At 37.1% G+C, this 17,835-nt stretch overlaps 2 protein-coding genes across 3 annotated transcripts; both read right to left on the reverse strand.

Moving 5' to 3' along the window:
- Positions 1–987: 987 nt before the first annotated feature.
- On the reverse strand, positions 988–13,491 carry LOC103976864 (aspartate--tRNA ligase 2, cytoplasmic). Its single transcript, XM_009392197.3, has 10 exons — positions 12,912–13,491; positions 11,014–11,124; positions 10,668–10,781; positions 9,648–9,938; positions 9,452–9,562; positions 9,224–9,277; positions 8,237–8,316; positions 8,047–8,162; positions 2,354–2,468; positions 988–1,383 (listed from the first exon to the last, which is right to left on the reverse strand). The coding sequence occupies exons 1-10, from the start codon at positions 13,473–13,475 to the stop codon at positions 1,257–1,259; spliced, it is 1,683 nt and encodes a 560-aa protein (XP_009390472.2). The 5' UTR covers positions 13,476–13,491; the 3' UTR covers positions 988–1,256.
- Positions 13,492–14,477: 986 nt separating this feature from the next.
- LOC103976866 (SUMO-conjugating enzyme SCE1) lies at positions 14,478–17,567 on the reverse strand. 2 transcript variants are annotated; one of them, XM_009392199.3, is made up of 6 exons: positions 17,509–17,567; positions 16,766–16,865; positions 16,589–16,672; positions 15,026–15,178; positions 14,834–14,947; positions 14,478–14,735 (listed from the first exon to the last, which is right to left on the reverse strand). In XM_009392199.3, the coding sequence occupies exons 2-6, from the start codon at positions 16,832–16,834 to the stop codon at positions 14,673–14,675; spliced, it is 483 nt and encodes a 160-aa protein (XP_009390474.1). In that variant the 5' UTR covers positions 16,835–16,865; positions 17,509–17,567; the 3' UTR covers positions 14,478–14,672. The 2 variants fall into 2 exon arrangements, with proteins under 2 accessions (XP_009390474.1, XP_064954450.1); XM_065098378.1 differs by lacking the exon at positions 17,509–17,567 and adding an exon at positions 17,328–17,375.
- Positions 17,568–17,835: the final 268 nt, after the last annotated feature.

Raw genomic sequence — 17,835 nt, forward strand, 5'->3', positions numbered from 1 at the left:
ACGTCGACGCAGATTGGAGAAGGGTTGCTCGGCATTTGCGTCGACGTCGTTTTACATCTGCATCGATACCGACGTAGTTGTTGAGCGACGTTGTTTTGCATCTGCGTTGGTGATCTTTTCGTCGCTCAATAATTGGATCGACGTCAATGTAGATGTTAACGGTCTTCAACTCTTATGTCACTCTACAACTACATCGGTGGCTTTTTCATCGCTCGATAATTGTATCAACGTTGATGTAAATGTCGAGCAATCTTCATCTCTTGTCGTCGCTCTTCACTTCCACAACAACTCTTAACGGTGTTACCATCGACATCATTGGCTATCATTATTGGAATGTTAAAATTATATTTTTATCTTTTGTTTTCATATTTTCGTTAATAAAACCAATGACGATAAGATAAATAAATCTAGATATTTTATTTTCGTAATTGTACGGATACCAATTTAATTTTTTAAAGTATAGGGATTGAGATGCTATTATAGTATAGGGATTGAGATGCTAATAATAGCTAATTACATACAGTACTATGTAATTAGCCTTGACCCAAAAGCTAGTTGGTTCACTTTCTTATTTGATTATGGTAAACTATCGTTTGTTCTCCCCACATTTAATCTTTGCTGAAGCTATGGTTGAATTTGTCACTAAGTCGATTCTTAGGTTTTCTATATCCCTTATTTACAACAAGTAAATAATTTTTTTTGAGTTAAAAATATTTAAATAACCTAATCTTTATATTCAATTCAATCGATTCATACAAATCATTCAAAAATAAACAAGTCAATTGACTCATTACATGACTGATTCCAGAAGTGAAAAAGATCAGTCAATAATCAGTTTTCGATTTTTCTAATCCGACCAACTAGTTGGATCCATTTCAACCAGTATTTTCAATTTTTATAATCCGACCATCCAGAAGGGTCCACTTGGATCAGTATGGAAGCACCTGTGCAACATATATTTCAAGCAATTCACAAGAAACAGTAGGATAGCGACAACAAATAATTTAGACAGCATCTCATTCGTTTGTCCCACATATAATGCTGCTTATAACCCATAAAAGATACATTCAAAAAAAAGTCGCACTTGAAATTGGGAGTTGGGGAAACGTTGTTCTTGTTAAACGAGAAAGTAGATTAGAAAGACATCAAGCAGGTGTACTTATATAGTAACAAAGGACTTGCCCAGGGTTCCTGAACTTGCCCTAACAACAGATTACGACAACTTCCAATGATGGAAGCGATGAGGCTGGCAGTTGTTACGGAACAAGCCTTTGTGGATCGCGTGGGAAAAGGGATGTCTTGCGGATGTTATTGAGAGCGCAGAAGAGCATCACCACTCGCTCCAAGCCAATGCCAAAGCCACCGTGTGGAGGTGCGCCATACCTAGAAAAGATTCACCAGTTCAACATAAGAACATGGATGAATAAGTAAACAAAGGCTCAGTACTTATTTCCATATTTGCAGTGATCAGTAATCCGTTATCCCAAAGGACGTTCCACAATTTATTTTAGTCATCATCTATTACATTCAAAAGCTAATTCTAGTAAGATTTATGCATTACGCAGATTTATTGACTTAGATGTCTTTACTCGGTTCTTCAGATTGTGACAGTTGGAACTCATGAAAGAGAAGCTTAAAAAAGAAAAGCAAGCCACCCTTCAATCACACACATGCACGTCCACATACAGATGCATGCGCACACACAGAAGCACACCCACACACACATGAACACTCACACGCGCACACACACATAGATAGATGGACAGAGAGACATGAAGACAAATAGACACGCTTGTGCAAGTGTGTAGCACACACACACAAACATGTGCATGCGCACACACAGTTAAAAGGTCACCATCAAAAGGAAAGTTGTTACTACAGATAACTAAAGCATTAACCTGGGAGAAGGGTCTGCTTCAAGTTTGAACAGCTAGTTATGGTGCTACAATAAAAAAGGATGTATAATGGATGTAACGTATCATTAGGTTTTCTCCAATTATATTAGTTTTTCCTCATCAAATGTTTTGATGCCTAGTGGTTTTACCACTCTAAAAACTGAACCATTTCATTGAGCATTCTACCAGTAAAAATTACTGTGATTACAAACATATCTTTGAATGAAGTCATGGAACAAAACACAAGTCAGGTAGGAATGCGTCACATATGTGGGTATATTCTTCCAATTGGTGTGCATATATTGTGTATACTTTCTGTTATGAGTATTGGTGCCAGCAAAAACATGTGATACAAGGAATTAAAGGTATGAAATCATCATGACAAGAAATAGTTAAAACAAACATCAGAAGGAATAAATAGTACCAATGGTAAAAATAGGAAGCAGAAAGATAAATACCGGAAGGAGTCGATGTATGATGCTATTGTTTTTACATCAATCCCACATGCCTCTGCACGAGTGGTCAATAACTCTGGCAGGTGTACTCTTTGAGCCCCTGAAATTATCTCCTCACCTAGGGAAGAAAAGAGAGGTTAAAGAATGGAAAAGCAAAATACCAGTCTATTTTACAATATAACTGAATAATCAAAATAAAAATGTACCTAGAATCATAAATAGGCATATGCTAAAAAATAATGCATATGCAAATTCATTGAGTAATATTGGCTGTGTCTATAGATTCATTAAGTTGTTTCTAATTATATAACTAGATAATTAGGCATCAAATATACAGAGCTTTCAGAAGTGAAAAATTAATGCATATGCAAATTCATTGAGTAATATTGGCTGTGTCTATAGATTCATTAAGTTGTTTCTAATTATATAACTAGATAATTAGGCATCAAATATACAGAGCTTTCAGAAGTGAAAAATATCACAAGAAATCCTGTGTAGTACATTATACCAAATTCAACTTTGTATATTCTGCTTCGTTTTTAATTAATGTTTACTTCACTAATGAGAGGCCAAAAACACCAAGGCACATTATTCTGAGGGCAGCAAACAAATATCCCTAATCAGCTCCTGAGCCCCAAAAGCCTAACCCATGAGTTATTTAAATGCCACCATTATTTTGTACTTGCTTCCCTCAAGAAATTGCATTGTACGGGAAGAGACATGCAAAATGTAAAGCTCTAATACCTTATTCAGCAAAAGCTTCGAACAATGCAAAAGTTCACCATACTTACAGCAGAAAAATTATATTGTCAAGTGTCACACTAAAGAACAAATTTTGATATTTGTTTGTAAGTTGGTGGAAAATTGACTTTTGAAGTCTCAAGGAAAAACATTTGAATGAAGACAGTAAGTGACTGCAAATACACTGTCAAGATGAAAGCTGAATGTAGAACACAACACACTCTTTCAAACAAACAAATCATGGCTGCATCCAGAATCTTATGCTTAACAGAACAATTTCTAGCACTGTGTTTACTATATGATACACAAATCTCAGATGACTGTTGAAGACAGCTAACCACATTATGGTAAACTGCCTACGTTGTTTTATATGGATGTTATTAACTCACCACAATTTGCTTTCATGTGCACAGTGTACATGTCAAACAACCATTTTAAACCAGCTTCTCATCGCAGCCCGTATTGAGAAAACATTTCCCAACTTTAATGATAAGCGTACAGCTAAACTTGTTATCCGAAGAAATGGTACACTAACAAGGTCTTGGTTTATTTTGTCCAGTAAGGTAGATCCATGTGTATTATCAGCAAAATATATGGCCCATGTACAAACAGAAAACTATAAGCAATTTATGCATGTACACAACCAGGGTCTGGATAATAGTATTGTATTTAGGTTTGAAAAAGAAAACCACCAATGCTAGTTCCAATCCCGGATGAAAAAGGTGAAAGGTTGCATTGGGTCACCGACTACCAGCATAAAACTATGTCAAATCTCATGAACATAGATCTTAACTGATTTCAATATAGAGCTAGGTCATCACTCAAAAGTGACACAAGGTACCTTCACTACCTAGGTGTCCCAAATTGCAAATGATTGGCTAGGAGGTCGCTCGGAAGAGGCCCATCACATCAACACCCTGATGTGGTGCTAGGTAGAGTTCTCTTATTGTTTTGGACGAATGGGAGTAAAAAAGTTCAATAACAGATAGTTAGATTAGCAACTTGGAATATAGGAACATTTTCAAGAAAGAGGCTATAATTGATGGACACTATAATCAGAAGAAGAATAAATATTATTTGCTTAAAAGAGACTAAGTGGGTAGAGACAAAATCTAGAGAGATTAATAATACTGGATTTAAAATTTGGTATACTAGAAAAGTTAAACACAGAAGTGGTGTAGGAATTGTTATTTATAAGGATCTTAAGAACAATATTATAGATGTAAAAAGATTTAATGATAAAATTATAATTCTAAAATTTATGAAAAGACAAGATGTTTTAAATATCATTAATGCTTATTCCTCTTAAGTCGGATTGGATAATCAAACCAAAAGAAAATTTTGAGAAAACTTAGATGATATCATTCAATGTACGTCTATAATCGAAAAACTTATAATTGGAAGAGATTTAAATGATCATGTAGAGAAAACATATGGTGAATATAAAGATGTGCATGTGAGCTTTGATTATAGGGAGAGAAATGAAGATGGTTGTATGATTTTGCATTTTGCAACTTCGTATGATCTTATAATTATAAATACTCACTGTACGAAAAGATATGAACATTTAATTACTTATAAGAGTGGTCACAACTGCAGTCAAATAGATTTTTTTCTCACTAGAAAGGTAGATGAAGTTATTTGTAAAAATTATAAAGTTATATTTGACGAAAGTTTGACCAATCAACATAGGTTGATGGTTGTTGTCAAAATAAAAAATATGTTCTACCCTTACCCTTTCTTCAACACCAAACCCGATAGAGTAAGAGACACATCCATTTGCGTAAAGGGCTCTAAATAGTAAATACTACACTGCTAACGCAAACATTGGTAAGAATCCAATGCCACAATATCAAAGGGGGTGTAACAAGGACTTTAAAAGGATGGAATTGCATAATCCATCGTGATCTCACTCAAGCAAACAAGCAAGTCATTGTGCTAATGTGAGAACTTTCGAGGTGCGTTAGAGAGTTCTTTTCACACTTATTTTAGGAATTGAGTGTACTGCTACAGTGTACTGGTTCACTGTACTACTACAGTACTACAGTGCGGACCGGTAGCGAGCGGTCCATGTACCGTCAGCCTGTCGGACCGGTACATACCGCCCGTACCAGGCGGTACGACTCAGTATGGCAGACCTTGATATTATCTTAGTTAATAGAGCCTTAGTGGAATTAACTATAAACTTGAGCTACGAAGGCAAGACTTAAAAGTTAAGTTTTAAATTAAATAGGACTAAAACTGAAAATATAAAATGTACTTTTAGTGAATTTAAAAATAGACAAGAGAATATAGTTAAATTAGATGGACAAAAAGTCCCTTTAAGTAAAAGTTTTAGGTATCTTAGATCAATTATTTAACAAGATAAAGAGATCGATGAAGATACTATTCACAGAGTAAAACTAGGATGATCAAGATCAACGGTTTAAATAAACGCCCAAGTGCTCGGGCAAAGCGAGGCGAGGCCCGAGCGCCTTAAGGGTGGGCTAGACGACACGCTTCAATGAGGTGCCGCCTAGGCACTCGCTTGAACCCAAGTCCTCGAGTGAACGCCCAATTCCAATAAAGTAACCAAACTAGACTTTTAAGTTTGGTTCGATTCAACAGTGACTAGTTGGTTCAATTGAACCAACTAGCCACTTTATTACTCGTAAATGCCACCCCTTGCACCCTCACAGGACCCCAAGCCATCAACCCTAATGCAACTTATGCCTCCACCGTAAACGCAACGAACCGAGGCTTCCTCTATCGCTGACGGACGGGTCCACCGGCTTAGCCTTCGTCCGCAATTTCCTTCAACCGTTGCTGCTTCCATGTGCAGCTCCTGCCACCGTCGAGGGAGAAGACCGCAGCTTCCTTTACCACCAACGGACACCTCTGAAGCTTCCTCCACCCATGACGTCATCATCCACAGCTACCGCTACTGTCGTTCGACGTTGTCATTGTTGTCGTCCGTAGCTTCCGTCGTTACTACTGCTACCGTTCGTAGTTCCTTCGCCACCGCCTCTATCATCCGAAAGTTCCACTATCGGTAACTTTTTCTCCCCCTCTTAACAATTCTTTTCTCCTTGTCTGAAAGTTCCATTGTCAGAGCGCCTCGCGTCGCTTAGGCGAGCGCCTAGCGCCTCGAGCAGTTTGAGATCTTGGCGCCTTTTGGCACCTAGTTTTTTAAATCATTGATTAAGATGGAGAGAGGCGTCTGGAGTCTTATATGATCATCAAATACCTTTAAGATTAAAAGAAAAAATTTATAAGATAATTGTGAGACCAACAATGTCTTATGAATATTGAATGTTCAACAGTTAAAAGAAAACATATACAAAAAAGTTTATGTTGTCGAGATAAGAATGTTGAGATGGATGTATGACGTTTCGAGGAAAGATAAAAAAGAAATACTTTAATTCGTGAACAACTAGATATCGCTTTAATAGAATATAAGATAAGATAAAATCGTTTAAGATGATATAGGCATATGCTAAGAAGGCCTATAGATATTGTAGTTAAAAGAGATGAAATAATTAATGTTAATAGTACAAGGAGAGGTAGAGGAAGACCTAAAGAGACTTTAATAGAAACTATAAATAAATATTTAAGTATTCTGAACTCAATAAAATATATGATATTTTATAGATCTTTATGACGGTAAAATATCCATGTAGTCGATCCCAAATAGTTGGGACTTATAGCTTTGTTGTTCTTGTAGTGATGTTATGAAAGAGTGAAAAAAACTTGAGCATTGGTTACTATTAATGTCAATTACTAACTCAACCAATTAATTCCACTTACTAGATTAACATAATATTATTAGTAATTGCAACCATAATATTATTAGTAGATGAACATGTCAATTACTAACATAATATTATTAGTAGATGAACATGTTGGTATCATGCGTGAAATTGCTTATCAAAATGAAAGAAAGGCTATCATTTGCCACCGCGCCCGACACCCGACGAGCAATCGTTCGTGAACTTACGACTGTTCGTTTTGCCTTTTAAAGTCTTTATTTTCTCATTCCTCTCTTTTCTCTCTTGCACATCGAGTGTTTGCTAAATTATTTGTAAAGCTGCCCTCTTCACGAGACATCAAGACTTATTCGCCGCTCACTTTCAAACTTATCAATTTGCTCTTTTTACGGGTTCTATAAGACCTGAGCAAGGTTACAACTAGGTTGACCCTTTGCGGATGGATAATGTAATGTCATATCATGACTTAGACAATCCCAACTAACTCTGAGACATTGGCACAAGACTAATTCAAGACTTAGGCAACTCTAGCTAAGTCCGTGACTTTGCCACAAGGGTGCCTCACGACCTGGGTAATTCCCGCTAAATTCATGACATTGTGAGTACTATTGATGTCATTTACTCAACCAATTAATTCCACTTGCTAGATTAGCACAATATCATTAGTAATTGCAACCATAATAGGACTTGCAAGGCACTAACAAGTGATGTTGATATCATGGGTGATTGCTAGTCAAAATGAAAGAAAGGTTGTGCATTTTCAAAAACTGACAACCGACTCTGAGACTTTGAGTTTTAAAAAAAATAGATGAATGATTTAAAAGTGATAAAGTTTAATAATGGTAAATGACCAGTTAAAACAGAAATGATGGATTAAGAAAGGCTACTATACATGTCTTTTAAAAACCTAATACTGCTGAAATTATATCTTAAAATTTTGCTTGTGATGTAACGAGAACAGGAACTTAAATCTATAGGAGAACTCATCAATAGTGTGTTTTATAGTAGTAAAAGTGTCAAGGTGAAAAGAGAGAATATTTTTTGTTTGTAAAAAATATACTAAAATCAGTTGCTCATTTTTGTACAGAAAACATAAGAGACTAGTCACCACTATAAAATATTAGGTAGCTGACTAAAAGAAATCACACATTTTCAAGACTAGTTAAAGCAATGGAAACTGCCAATAATAAACAATGCCTTAATTCTCACCTCGAATGAAAACATCAAACGAGTTACTGTATGCTGGATCATCATAACAAGGCATAGTGTAAAATGGTCTCACAGCCAAAGGATATCGACAGAGAATGTAGAAATCTGTGTCATACCTGTGTTGGCAAGGAAGATTATGCATGTCATTCACAAATCTCATATAACCAGCAAAAGTAGAAAAGTAACCTACTTCTCACGGACAAGCCGGCCCAATTTTTTCTCGGCCTCAGTGTTCAAGTCACCTAGAGGATCAACTTCAACTCCAGCTTCCTGTCAAATCACTCACAGACTTCTTTAGTCGAGAAGCCACATAAAACTAACTTTATGATTGAAACTTGGTTTTCATCGTCAGAAAGCAAAGGAGACAGAGTAGCTAACTTTAATTATTTGAAAATAAATTAAACTGTTAAATGCTGGAGCTGCATAATTACTGAGAGATCCATAGCAATGCAGCAAATTTGACTTCCATGTAACAGATTAAAAAAAATTATCGCAACCTTTGATCTCTTTAACAAGTAATTTAATTGAATAGAGAACATAAAAACATTACTAATATTCAACATGAGGTTCTTTTTGGAAGAGAAGCTATGTGCTTTTTGAAAATGGCCACAAAAGAGTCTGGTGTCCGCAACATATATATACTAAATTTCTACCAGAATGAATGTTATGAACATCACTATCAGGTTCAACAAACACAAAGTCCCAGCTTCAATTTGACTTTCATGATAAAACCAACACTATGATGTGCATTCGATTGAGCTCTCCAGATTGCAATCCAATGTCAATATCCTAATATAAATAAAAGCAATGGTTTCTATCTACATGCCAACAATCCTCCACTCAACAAACTATTAATTTTTAGTGATAACCTTTTTTTTCTGTTCATAAGTCATATCACCAGTTCAGATCATAATCTCTACCAGATTCATGATGAAGTCAGCCTCCAACAGATTAATAACATATTTCATTCTCCACGTGGCTGAAATTTGTTTTCAATGCCATGCAGCATGCTATATCAGCCTCATCTTCATTGCATTAACTTTCAGTATTCAACACAATCAAAGAAAACTAAAGGAAAGCATACAAAAGTGCTCATAACCTAATGTTAACGAGTGATGACCAATGAGTGACTTTGATATGAAGATATTGAAAATGAACCAGTTCATCTGATATGCACCTGAAGCATTTTGATGCCTTCCTGGAAATTAAGTCTCAAGGTCTTCCTCAAGTACTGTAAATCATAAACTAAAGGATATTAAAAACAATATACAGGGGAAGCTTGCCAAAAGCATGAAAGAAGTATTCTTTCATATTGAGAAAATCAGAAAGACAATATGTGCTGAAGGAGATTCAATTGTTTAAAGAATTCTATATATCATCTTAATAAAAACATCATATCCTTCACCTTCAGAGGTTCAAAAGGATACTGCCTGTTGATAGCATCAAGTTCCTTCTTGCAATTCTCATTCAGGTCATCAAACATTGCAACAAATAATCGATCCACAATATCACAAACCTATGCAAATAAATACAACAAGAAATCTTGAAAATTAAATCAAAAAATAATTCAATTAGAGGATGCAATACAGTCGAATTCCTACCTCAAAGTAGTGCTCCTTAATTTCCATTTCAACATCAAGTCCAACAAATTCACATAAATGCCTGTGTGTGTATGAATCCTCGGCTCTAAACACAGAGCCAACTTCAAAAACACGTCCAAAACCACCACATATCACCATTTGTTTATAAAGTTGAGGTGATTGTGCCAAACATGCTGGTTGCCCCTTGTAGTCAAGCTTAAATACAGCAGCACCTCCTTCGCTTGATCCAGAAATCAACTTTGGGCTATGGATACCAATAAATCCCTCAGATCGTAGAAACCGCCTGAACACCTGCACATTGTTACTAAGGTCACATAAGATTTTGTACATAAAAAGACTAATGCTTTGATTTTAGTTCTGCAAAAATATAGTGAAGCTGCAATGTAAGTTTTTATATCAAAAATGTTTCAGTTAGATGCATTCTAAGAGAATTAAAAAATCTACACAGGGCTGCTACACCATAAAGACAGCTTACATTTCAGAAAAGGCAAAAACTAATTAGACGTTGTAGAAATAAAGGCCGCAATTAGCTCGCAAATCTCGAAAGATGTTATTCCTTTCCACAAAGACCTATGACCAATGACTAAGCAATCCATGTGGCATATGGTGCTAACATAGTTAAACTAACGTGTTCCAACTTCCAAAAAGTTCAATTGTTTACAATGGTCTACTGATTAAGAATTGAAGAATCCCTGTCATTACAATCCGTACAAAGGAAAGGATTGCATGGCACAGAAGTGGGTGTTTATAAGCCCATGCAAACCATTCCACGACAATGCTGCTAATTCTACATTAGAAGACAGCATGGTGAAAGCCTATTAGTAACAATCAATGTAATAGGCAAAATGCTGGATAATGTCAGCAGCAGCAGCATGGCATACAAATTTTTCATTAAAAAACGATAATAGAACAAACAGAATTTAGCACCAAATTTGGTCATTTCTGAAAAAGTGAGCACAAAAAGGAACTTTCTATGGGAAAAAAAAGGGCTAGATCTGGTATATAATATTGTGAACTTACATCCTCAACGTGACACTGAATACGAAAAATTGCCTGATTTGCTGGAGTCCGCAGATCAAGAACTCTATAGTTCAAACGTGTATCCTGACCAACACGAACAAGCTGCTCTCCAGTCTGCGTCATTCAGTTTATCACCTTCAGAAGATTAATCAATTAACCAAAACTTATATGCATTAAAAAAAAGTAAGACAAATGAACTTCCAATTTTTTTCTAACAGTCCTAGATACTATAATAGTTTGACCTCTAGCATAAAAGTATATAAGGTGATAAAAGCACAAAACTGTTACTTATTACTAACCCTTTTGATGTACCAAAAAAAAAGAATTTTAATTAAAACAAACTTACAAGCTCTGCTTTTTCGAACTCTGTCTCACTTCGTGCTGCATCCTCAATATTAATAGGCAGATTAGGTACAGATCTGTTGATACAGTAGAGCTTCCTTACCTGAACTTCTACCTGCAGATTAAAATTTGAGTAAGGAATCTTGTTTTCTCTCTCCCCCCTGCCCCCCAAAAAAATATCCAAGAGACTTCTTCATCGTACAGGATGCTTAATAAACAGGGTTGCCATACATAACAAGGCACATAAATTAAGAAACTTGCAAATGGCATGGAGAAGACCAGATAGGGTAACAAGATGGATTGTTGAGCAGCTATCTTCTAATATTAGCAAATAGAAGAATCAGCTAAAAGATCAGGCAACATAATATCAATATATAAGGTAGAAACCTGTTGTATATGCCATCCAAGCAGGAAAAAACTGAAAATTAATTCTTCAAGCAATTATCTCACATCAATGGCATGCATCTTTGACATTCAGAGTTGGTTAACAAATTACAATAAAGAGGTGATTATAATATCTATCCATTACTCTGGGCTTAGAACCTAGAATTGATTCAAGTAATGTCGTACATGGGATTTGAACAAAATTCTCCACTTGGATCTTTTGTATATCATTATTGTCATATATCACTAATCCAACATTTTTGCCATTAATCCATCATCAATATTTTTTCCTGACCTCAAGCCGATAACCTGACTTCAATTCTAACACCAAGGGGTCAACAACTCTAATTTTTCTTCATCTGTTCCCAGTAATCTGTGCATCCTTCCTGATGTAATTTCTCAATTTTTTTCTTTCTTATAATTGGAAATAAATCATGTGAACTCAAGGAGAAAGTTCATAATAGGCCTTGTCATACTTCTGCAATGCAACATTCTCCTCCAAATCTCAGCAGCATAATGCCTAACAAAACATGTGGTACCTTGACTATTCATTGACCTGACAGAAAATGCAAGAAGAGAATGTATAACACCATCTTTCACCAACCTGTTAGAGTAAGTAATTTATCCAGCATCACTAGCCATAGGATTAAAACATATTGATTTGATTCTATGTTTACACCAAACTGCCCCCTTGACTAATCTATGTTAGCTTCTTTCCTCCTAACAATGGCCAAGTGTCATGCACACTAAAACTTATACTTGTATGGGAAGCCAAACAACTCGATCTACAATATATTACCTCTCTGATTTTCTCCCATATATACCTAGCTTTCTTAATCAAAGCTTAATACAAATACAAATGCCCATTAAAAATGCATTCTAAAACTCTAGCATAAAAAAACAATATCAGTTAATTCAATACCACCAATAGACATCCTTTGAATAATTGAGCCACCAGCAAGCCAGACATCAAACCAAAATAAAGCCTTCTTCCATTTCCAATATGAAAACCAATCAGATGCGTCAGCTTATGCCAACTCTAGCAAGAATCCTTAAACTTCATGGCATGATTCCATCACAACCTCTAAAAAAATCAGAACATATAAGCAGCATCGACTTAAATGCCTTTAAATTTAAGGAGTTAGCCAACACGCTGTCTCCATATTATCATTTTAGGACAAGGGAAATCCCCTTCAAAAACAACACTATCCCTGCTTTTTATTGTTTTAAAGGAGGCAAGACATCATAATTCTGTGTCTCTCGGTTTCAAGAATGCAACACTTGTGGGCAATGTCAGCCGTCGTGTAAACTCAAAGGCTCTCCCTGGTCTCTCATTCTCGTCAGCTAAAATCCTCATAGACTTGCTAAATTCGCAATCCTCGAAATCACACCATATAACCAAAATCAGTTCGAATTGGGGATACCTTTTGCATCAAGTCTCAAATTCAAAGTTAAAATGTTAATTAGCGAACAAAGCTACGACAATTTATACAACAAGAATTGGGAATAATCAAGTACCTGCTGGGTCGTGCCCTTTATCGGGTCTTTAGGAATGGAAATCATCCCTTCAACGTCCACGATCGACTCCTTGCTGAGCCCCGTCGCGAACTTCACCATATGGGGGCTCACAAACTCCTTGTCGACCGTGAGGACGCACTGGACCGTGCTCATGAACTGCCGCAGGACAACAAAAGCCATCTTCTTGCTCACGGGCCTGATCGTCTGGGCGACCCCCCGGATGAGCACCGCCCGGCAGGCGAGGTCCGCGCCCAGCGCGCCGATCTCGGTCCACTCGCGTCCGCTGATTGCCTTGGACTGGATATCCTCGACCAGGACGTCGCCGTAGTTCGCGGCTAAGGGATCGGCCTCAGCGGAGTCCGCCTGGGAGGCGGCGGCCGCGGCTGTAGCGGACTGCTGCTTGCGGTCCTCCTTGGCCTCCTTCTTAGCGAGTTTCTTGGCTTGCTTCTTGCTGAGGGACCCCGCCGCTGTCTCGGAGGCATTGCCGTCGGCCGGAGTGGGCGGCGGGGGCGCTTGGGCGGCGGTCTCGGCTTCAGATGAGGCCATGGCGAAGGCACCGCGCATCGACAATCAACAAAACCCTACTAGTAGCAGGTATATATAGGTAGATGGCAACATTGCAAAGACAACCCTCCAATGACAGGTATTTGATATATATCCCTATACATTTTAGTTTAACATATACATTCCTTTTAATCTCGATTTTAACAAATATATCCCTATAAAATTCAGAAAAACATATTGACTATTATTTGGAATAAAAAATACTTAATGAGAATATATTTAAGTATATTTAAGATATTATATATATATATGCATATTTTTAACTAAATAATCTTAACAAGTATGATTAACCTATATTGTTTAGGATCTTATTCCCAAGAGAAATGTTTGATGGATGATCACAGTTAATAATACATTCTTCTAATCTTGATCTCTAAGACCATGGGAACAGAATCATTCTTGCACAAATTCCTCATGTTCTTCCACTATCAGACATCAATCTTTGTTAATGCAACTTGATGTGGTCACACTCCACTATGGAGGACATGGATTACACAAGGCAAAGATCGTTGATGCTATAAAAGATACCATTTGATGAGTGCTTTATTCTGACTCATAGATTAATAACATGGATTAGCTGTAGTGAATAGAGTTCAGATTGGGTTGATAAGTAGGACCTAATTTCCTTTCAATTTTCCAAATCATATTCATAAGAAACTACTGCTGCAAAAAGGATATCAACAGACAACAAATTTTACTTCTCTCCAACTTGAGTTCATCAAGATGTCATAAAGTGTGTACACAAGGAATGTTCATGTGGCACACAATTTGTTATGTAGCATGCACACTGGTTAGATGGAGAAGCTAATCTTTGATGCAATGTGTGATGCCCAAGTTGCAAATGCACCTTGACACAATGAGCAAATTTTCAACTGTAATCAGTAAACCAGATTCATGAACTTGCACTGAAAGCATAAGCACTCGCAAAAATTTTCTAGATACCGATAGGTATGGATCAATTTTAACCCATTCGAGGTATCGTGATCAACCTGATCAGTAATATTGAGATAGCTAATGATCACAACAATTCATTTGCAATTAACGAAGTACGTTACACATGGATGAACAAGGGAGTAGCATTGGTCTATATGCATTTAGGCAAATCACCACACTGACAGCTGATTTCAGACTGGAACTAGTTGTCAGAATAACAAGCAAAAGTCTATCGCCTACGATACATGGCACGAGTTGGTGAGACTAGACAAGAGCAGGATACTGCTTGGCTTGCTGTCGAACACGTCTTCTGTACTCTTCAAGATCCTGTAAGTTAGCAGACATGTTAGCTTCTTGCATCAGAATCACAAATTGGTGCCCTGACAAGCCCACAAAGAAGCCATGCAGATTTTGATAAGACGGACCTGGATGAAAAGATGATAGCCATCGGTCTGAGCAGGATCAGCAGGATTTGGCTGATCTAGTAAGTCTTGTATCCCCACAAGTATTTGTTTCACTGTTATGGCTGGCCTCCATCCCTGCATATGACAAAGGCAGGTCATAACACATTTAACAGCGACATATGCCAATGAAGATGGTTTGCAGCAGTAGCTTACACTGTCCTCGTTGAGAATTGAAAGGCACACTGTTCCTGAAGGATAGACATTTGGGTGGAAGAAGCCCTGCGGAAACCTACACTTGGGAGGTTTGCTAGGGTAATCCTCACTAAAATAGAGTGTTAGGGGAAAGTAGCCGCCTTCCCAGTCAGTCTGCAATGCAAATATTGCAAATTATGATTTTAAGAGTACACACCTGTCCTGACAAGACTTTAACTCAGATGTCTAGCTCAAATATACCTAGAAAAGGGAAATATATGATAGTATTTATCTTTTGCAAATAAGCCTGCATTAAATTTAAGCACCCTTGATTCTAGTGGTTCAACATAATGTTTTAACAAGGCATTGCACTTTAGGGTATTATACATACAAGTCCATTACTATTAATTTTTTTCCTAAAATTGCACGTATCAACAAGTCCATATGATTGCAAGAGTAGCTTTCTGCTTCTCTACAATTGCTTTCACTAGAATTGTTTGTTTGCACATCTAATTTGTCATCCACTATGTTGTGAGAAAATCAGTTTACGTAAGCATAATTCATATACATAAAAACCATACATTTGTTTTTTCATGAAACTTTCTTTACAGAACGGGTACTAAAATGGATAATTTACAAGCTACGAAATCATGCCTCAGTGTTAATAACATCCGGTAATTAGCAAACATTATGCACCAAAACATTAGATCACGATGATATTGTTGAGATAGCAGAGCCACTAAGAAAGACAATAATTGATTGCATCTCAAGCAGGTCCGAGGTAGTACTGGCTGAGGATGACATTAACTCATCTAAGTGGTCCATACGTGTTGGGAAATACCTTATAAAACATCAGAAGGTTATAACACAAAAAAATTTGATACATATGAAGGAAGACCAAGTAAGATTTTAATAGAACAAGAGAAAAAAGTACCAATCTTTTTAGTGAAAATTGCAATCCTGGACAAATCCAAATTAGATCTCATCACAGAAAGGACTCCTAAGCTTGATCCCAAGAAGCTGAGACTTTAAAGCACTGTCTTTACGTTATTGTTGTTGTTCAAAATAATACATTCGCACAAACTAATAAAACTGATAAAGAAACATGAAAAATATTGCTTCAATTCATTCGGCAACTTAATAGAAACTTTTCCCTTATTTCTGGCAATATAGTCAGTTCAGCTACTTTAGTAGACAACGAAACCAACAAATTCCATATTCCAAACATATCAAAAGGAGGAGAAAAATGAGAAGAGAAGATTAAGAAGAATAAACAAAAATCTTCAAGGAGAAAAAAGACAAAATGAGTCACACAGCAACAACCAGACACCCAAGTCTGGAATGGTCTAATCAACTTGCTTCATATATTTACCATTTATTTTGAGAAACCAAATTACATAAATATCTATTCATCAGGATAGTAAACGGGTTGTCAAGAAACTTCATGTGGTTATCAAAATCAAATCATGGTAAAAATAGTAAGACAACTAATTATGCGCAAGAAAGGGCAAAATTAAAGAGCTATCTAGGAAAATGAAGATTGCAAACAAAGATATTCATGTATGAGATTAGAATCAGACTTACCCCCGGCTTACCAGGGATCGTGCAATGCCATATCATCAGATTCACAGTACCATCTGCCAATGTTTCTGGCTTAGCCACAAAACCCTACCAATATTGGCACCACTAAAATATAAGTACAATAAATCAATTTGACGCTATAAACATTCTATGAGCCCACAATCAGAGAGAGCAACACACATGGGGGTGATTCTTACGCCACGCTTTGCGTTCTTCTGCGAGACGACCGCGTGCTATGCCTCCGGACATGTTGTACCCTTTTTGCAGATCTCTCAGGTTCCTACAATTACGGAACTTCAAAATTCTGCCTTGCAATTATAGGTATCAATTGAAATGTAAAGCTTTTAGTGATGATGACCAAGTAACGAAGCTATATATGCACCATATGGGAGCACTACTGGCAACAGAGAAAAAATCTCAACATAGCAGAGGTCAGACAAAACTTTATGTCATGGAGAGCATTCATATACATGAAACATCCTCGATTCCAAGTGTCGATTATGGAACCCTAAATATGGACTTCGTAATGCAACTAACCTCAGAAAAATTTCTTAGTGTCCAATTAACATCAGTGAGACGTGCTTACAAAAGTATAAAACGCCAAAAATAAGGAGAAATCACAGCATCATCCTGAAAATTCGAAGCAAAGTACAATTTTGCACTAGTTACAAACATCTGCATCTCGCGGAGGAGATGACAACACATGAAAGCTTCAAATTTTAGCATGCAGACTATTCATCACCTCAATCACCGACGTTATCCTCATTACTACGAACAAGAAAGACCGATCGATGAGATTAATCTTGTGCAGAACCCGTCAAACACAGAGATCGAGCAAGAAAACCCAACTCGATGCATCGAATCCTTAATCGAGAGGCACAAGACGAAGAACAAGCGAGAGAGAGAGAGAAAGTAGCGCATACCTTCGAGAGAAGCGAACGCAGACACGGCTCTCTTTTCCAGCTAGACGAAGGCTTTTAATAGCGGGTCGTGATGGAGGTCGACGGGAACGCACGTGGAAAGAGCGTCGTCGATAGACCGTCCGATCTTAAACGGACGGTTCTGCGTGGTATGACGGGGGATAGCGACTTAATGCCTAAAGAAGTCGGCCGTTGAATAGAATGGACAGTCCGCGTGCGAAGTACGCAAGCAATTTAAACGCCCCTTTCGTCCCGTTGCTTTCGGCGTTGCTATATATATTTACCTATCTGTCCTTTGACAATTTCATGTTTACCATTATGCATGTAAAA

The sequence above is a fragment of the Musa acuminata genome, chromosome BXJ2-3 (assembly GCF_036884655.1).
Source record: "Musa acuminata AAA Group cultivar baxijiao chromosome BXJ2-3, Cavendish_Baxijiao_AAA, whole genome shotgun sequence".
Taxonomy (NCBI): Eukaryota; Viridiplantae; Streptophyta; class Magnoliopsida; order Zingiberales; family Musaceae; genus Musa; species Musa acuminata.

Coding starts and splice junctions, on each gene's coding strand:
- LOC103976866 (XM_009392199.3), bottom strand. CDS start 16,834: ATGTCCGGAGGCATAGCACGCGGTCGTCTCGCAGAAGAACGCAAAGCG. Junction 16,673..16,765: donor GGCGTAAGAATCACCCCCAT/GTGTGTTGCTCT, acceptor CAATATTGGTAG/GGTTTTGTGGCTAAGCCAGA. Junction 14,948..15,025: donor CAATTCTCAACGAGGACAGT/GTAAGCTACTGC, acceptor TGTCATATGCAG/GGATGGAGGCCAGCCATAAC.
- LOC103976864 (XM_009392197.3), bottom strand. CDS start 13,475: ATGCGCGGTGCCTTCGCCATGGCCTCATCTGAAGCCGAGACCGCCGCC. Junction 9,278..9,451: donor ATCCTTTTGAACCTCTGAAG/GTGAAGGATATG, acceptor TATGATTTACAG/TACTTGAGGAAGACCTTGAG. Junction 8,317..9,223: donor AAGGCATCAAAATGCTTCAG/GTGCATATCAGA, acceptor GTGATTTGACAG/GAAGCTGGAGTTGAAGTTGA.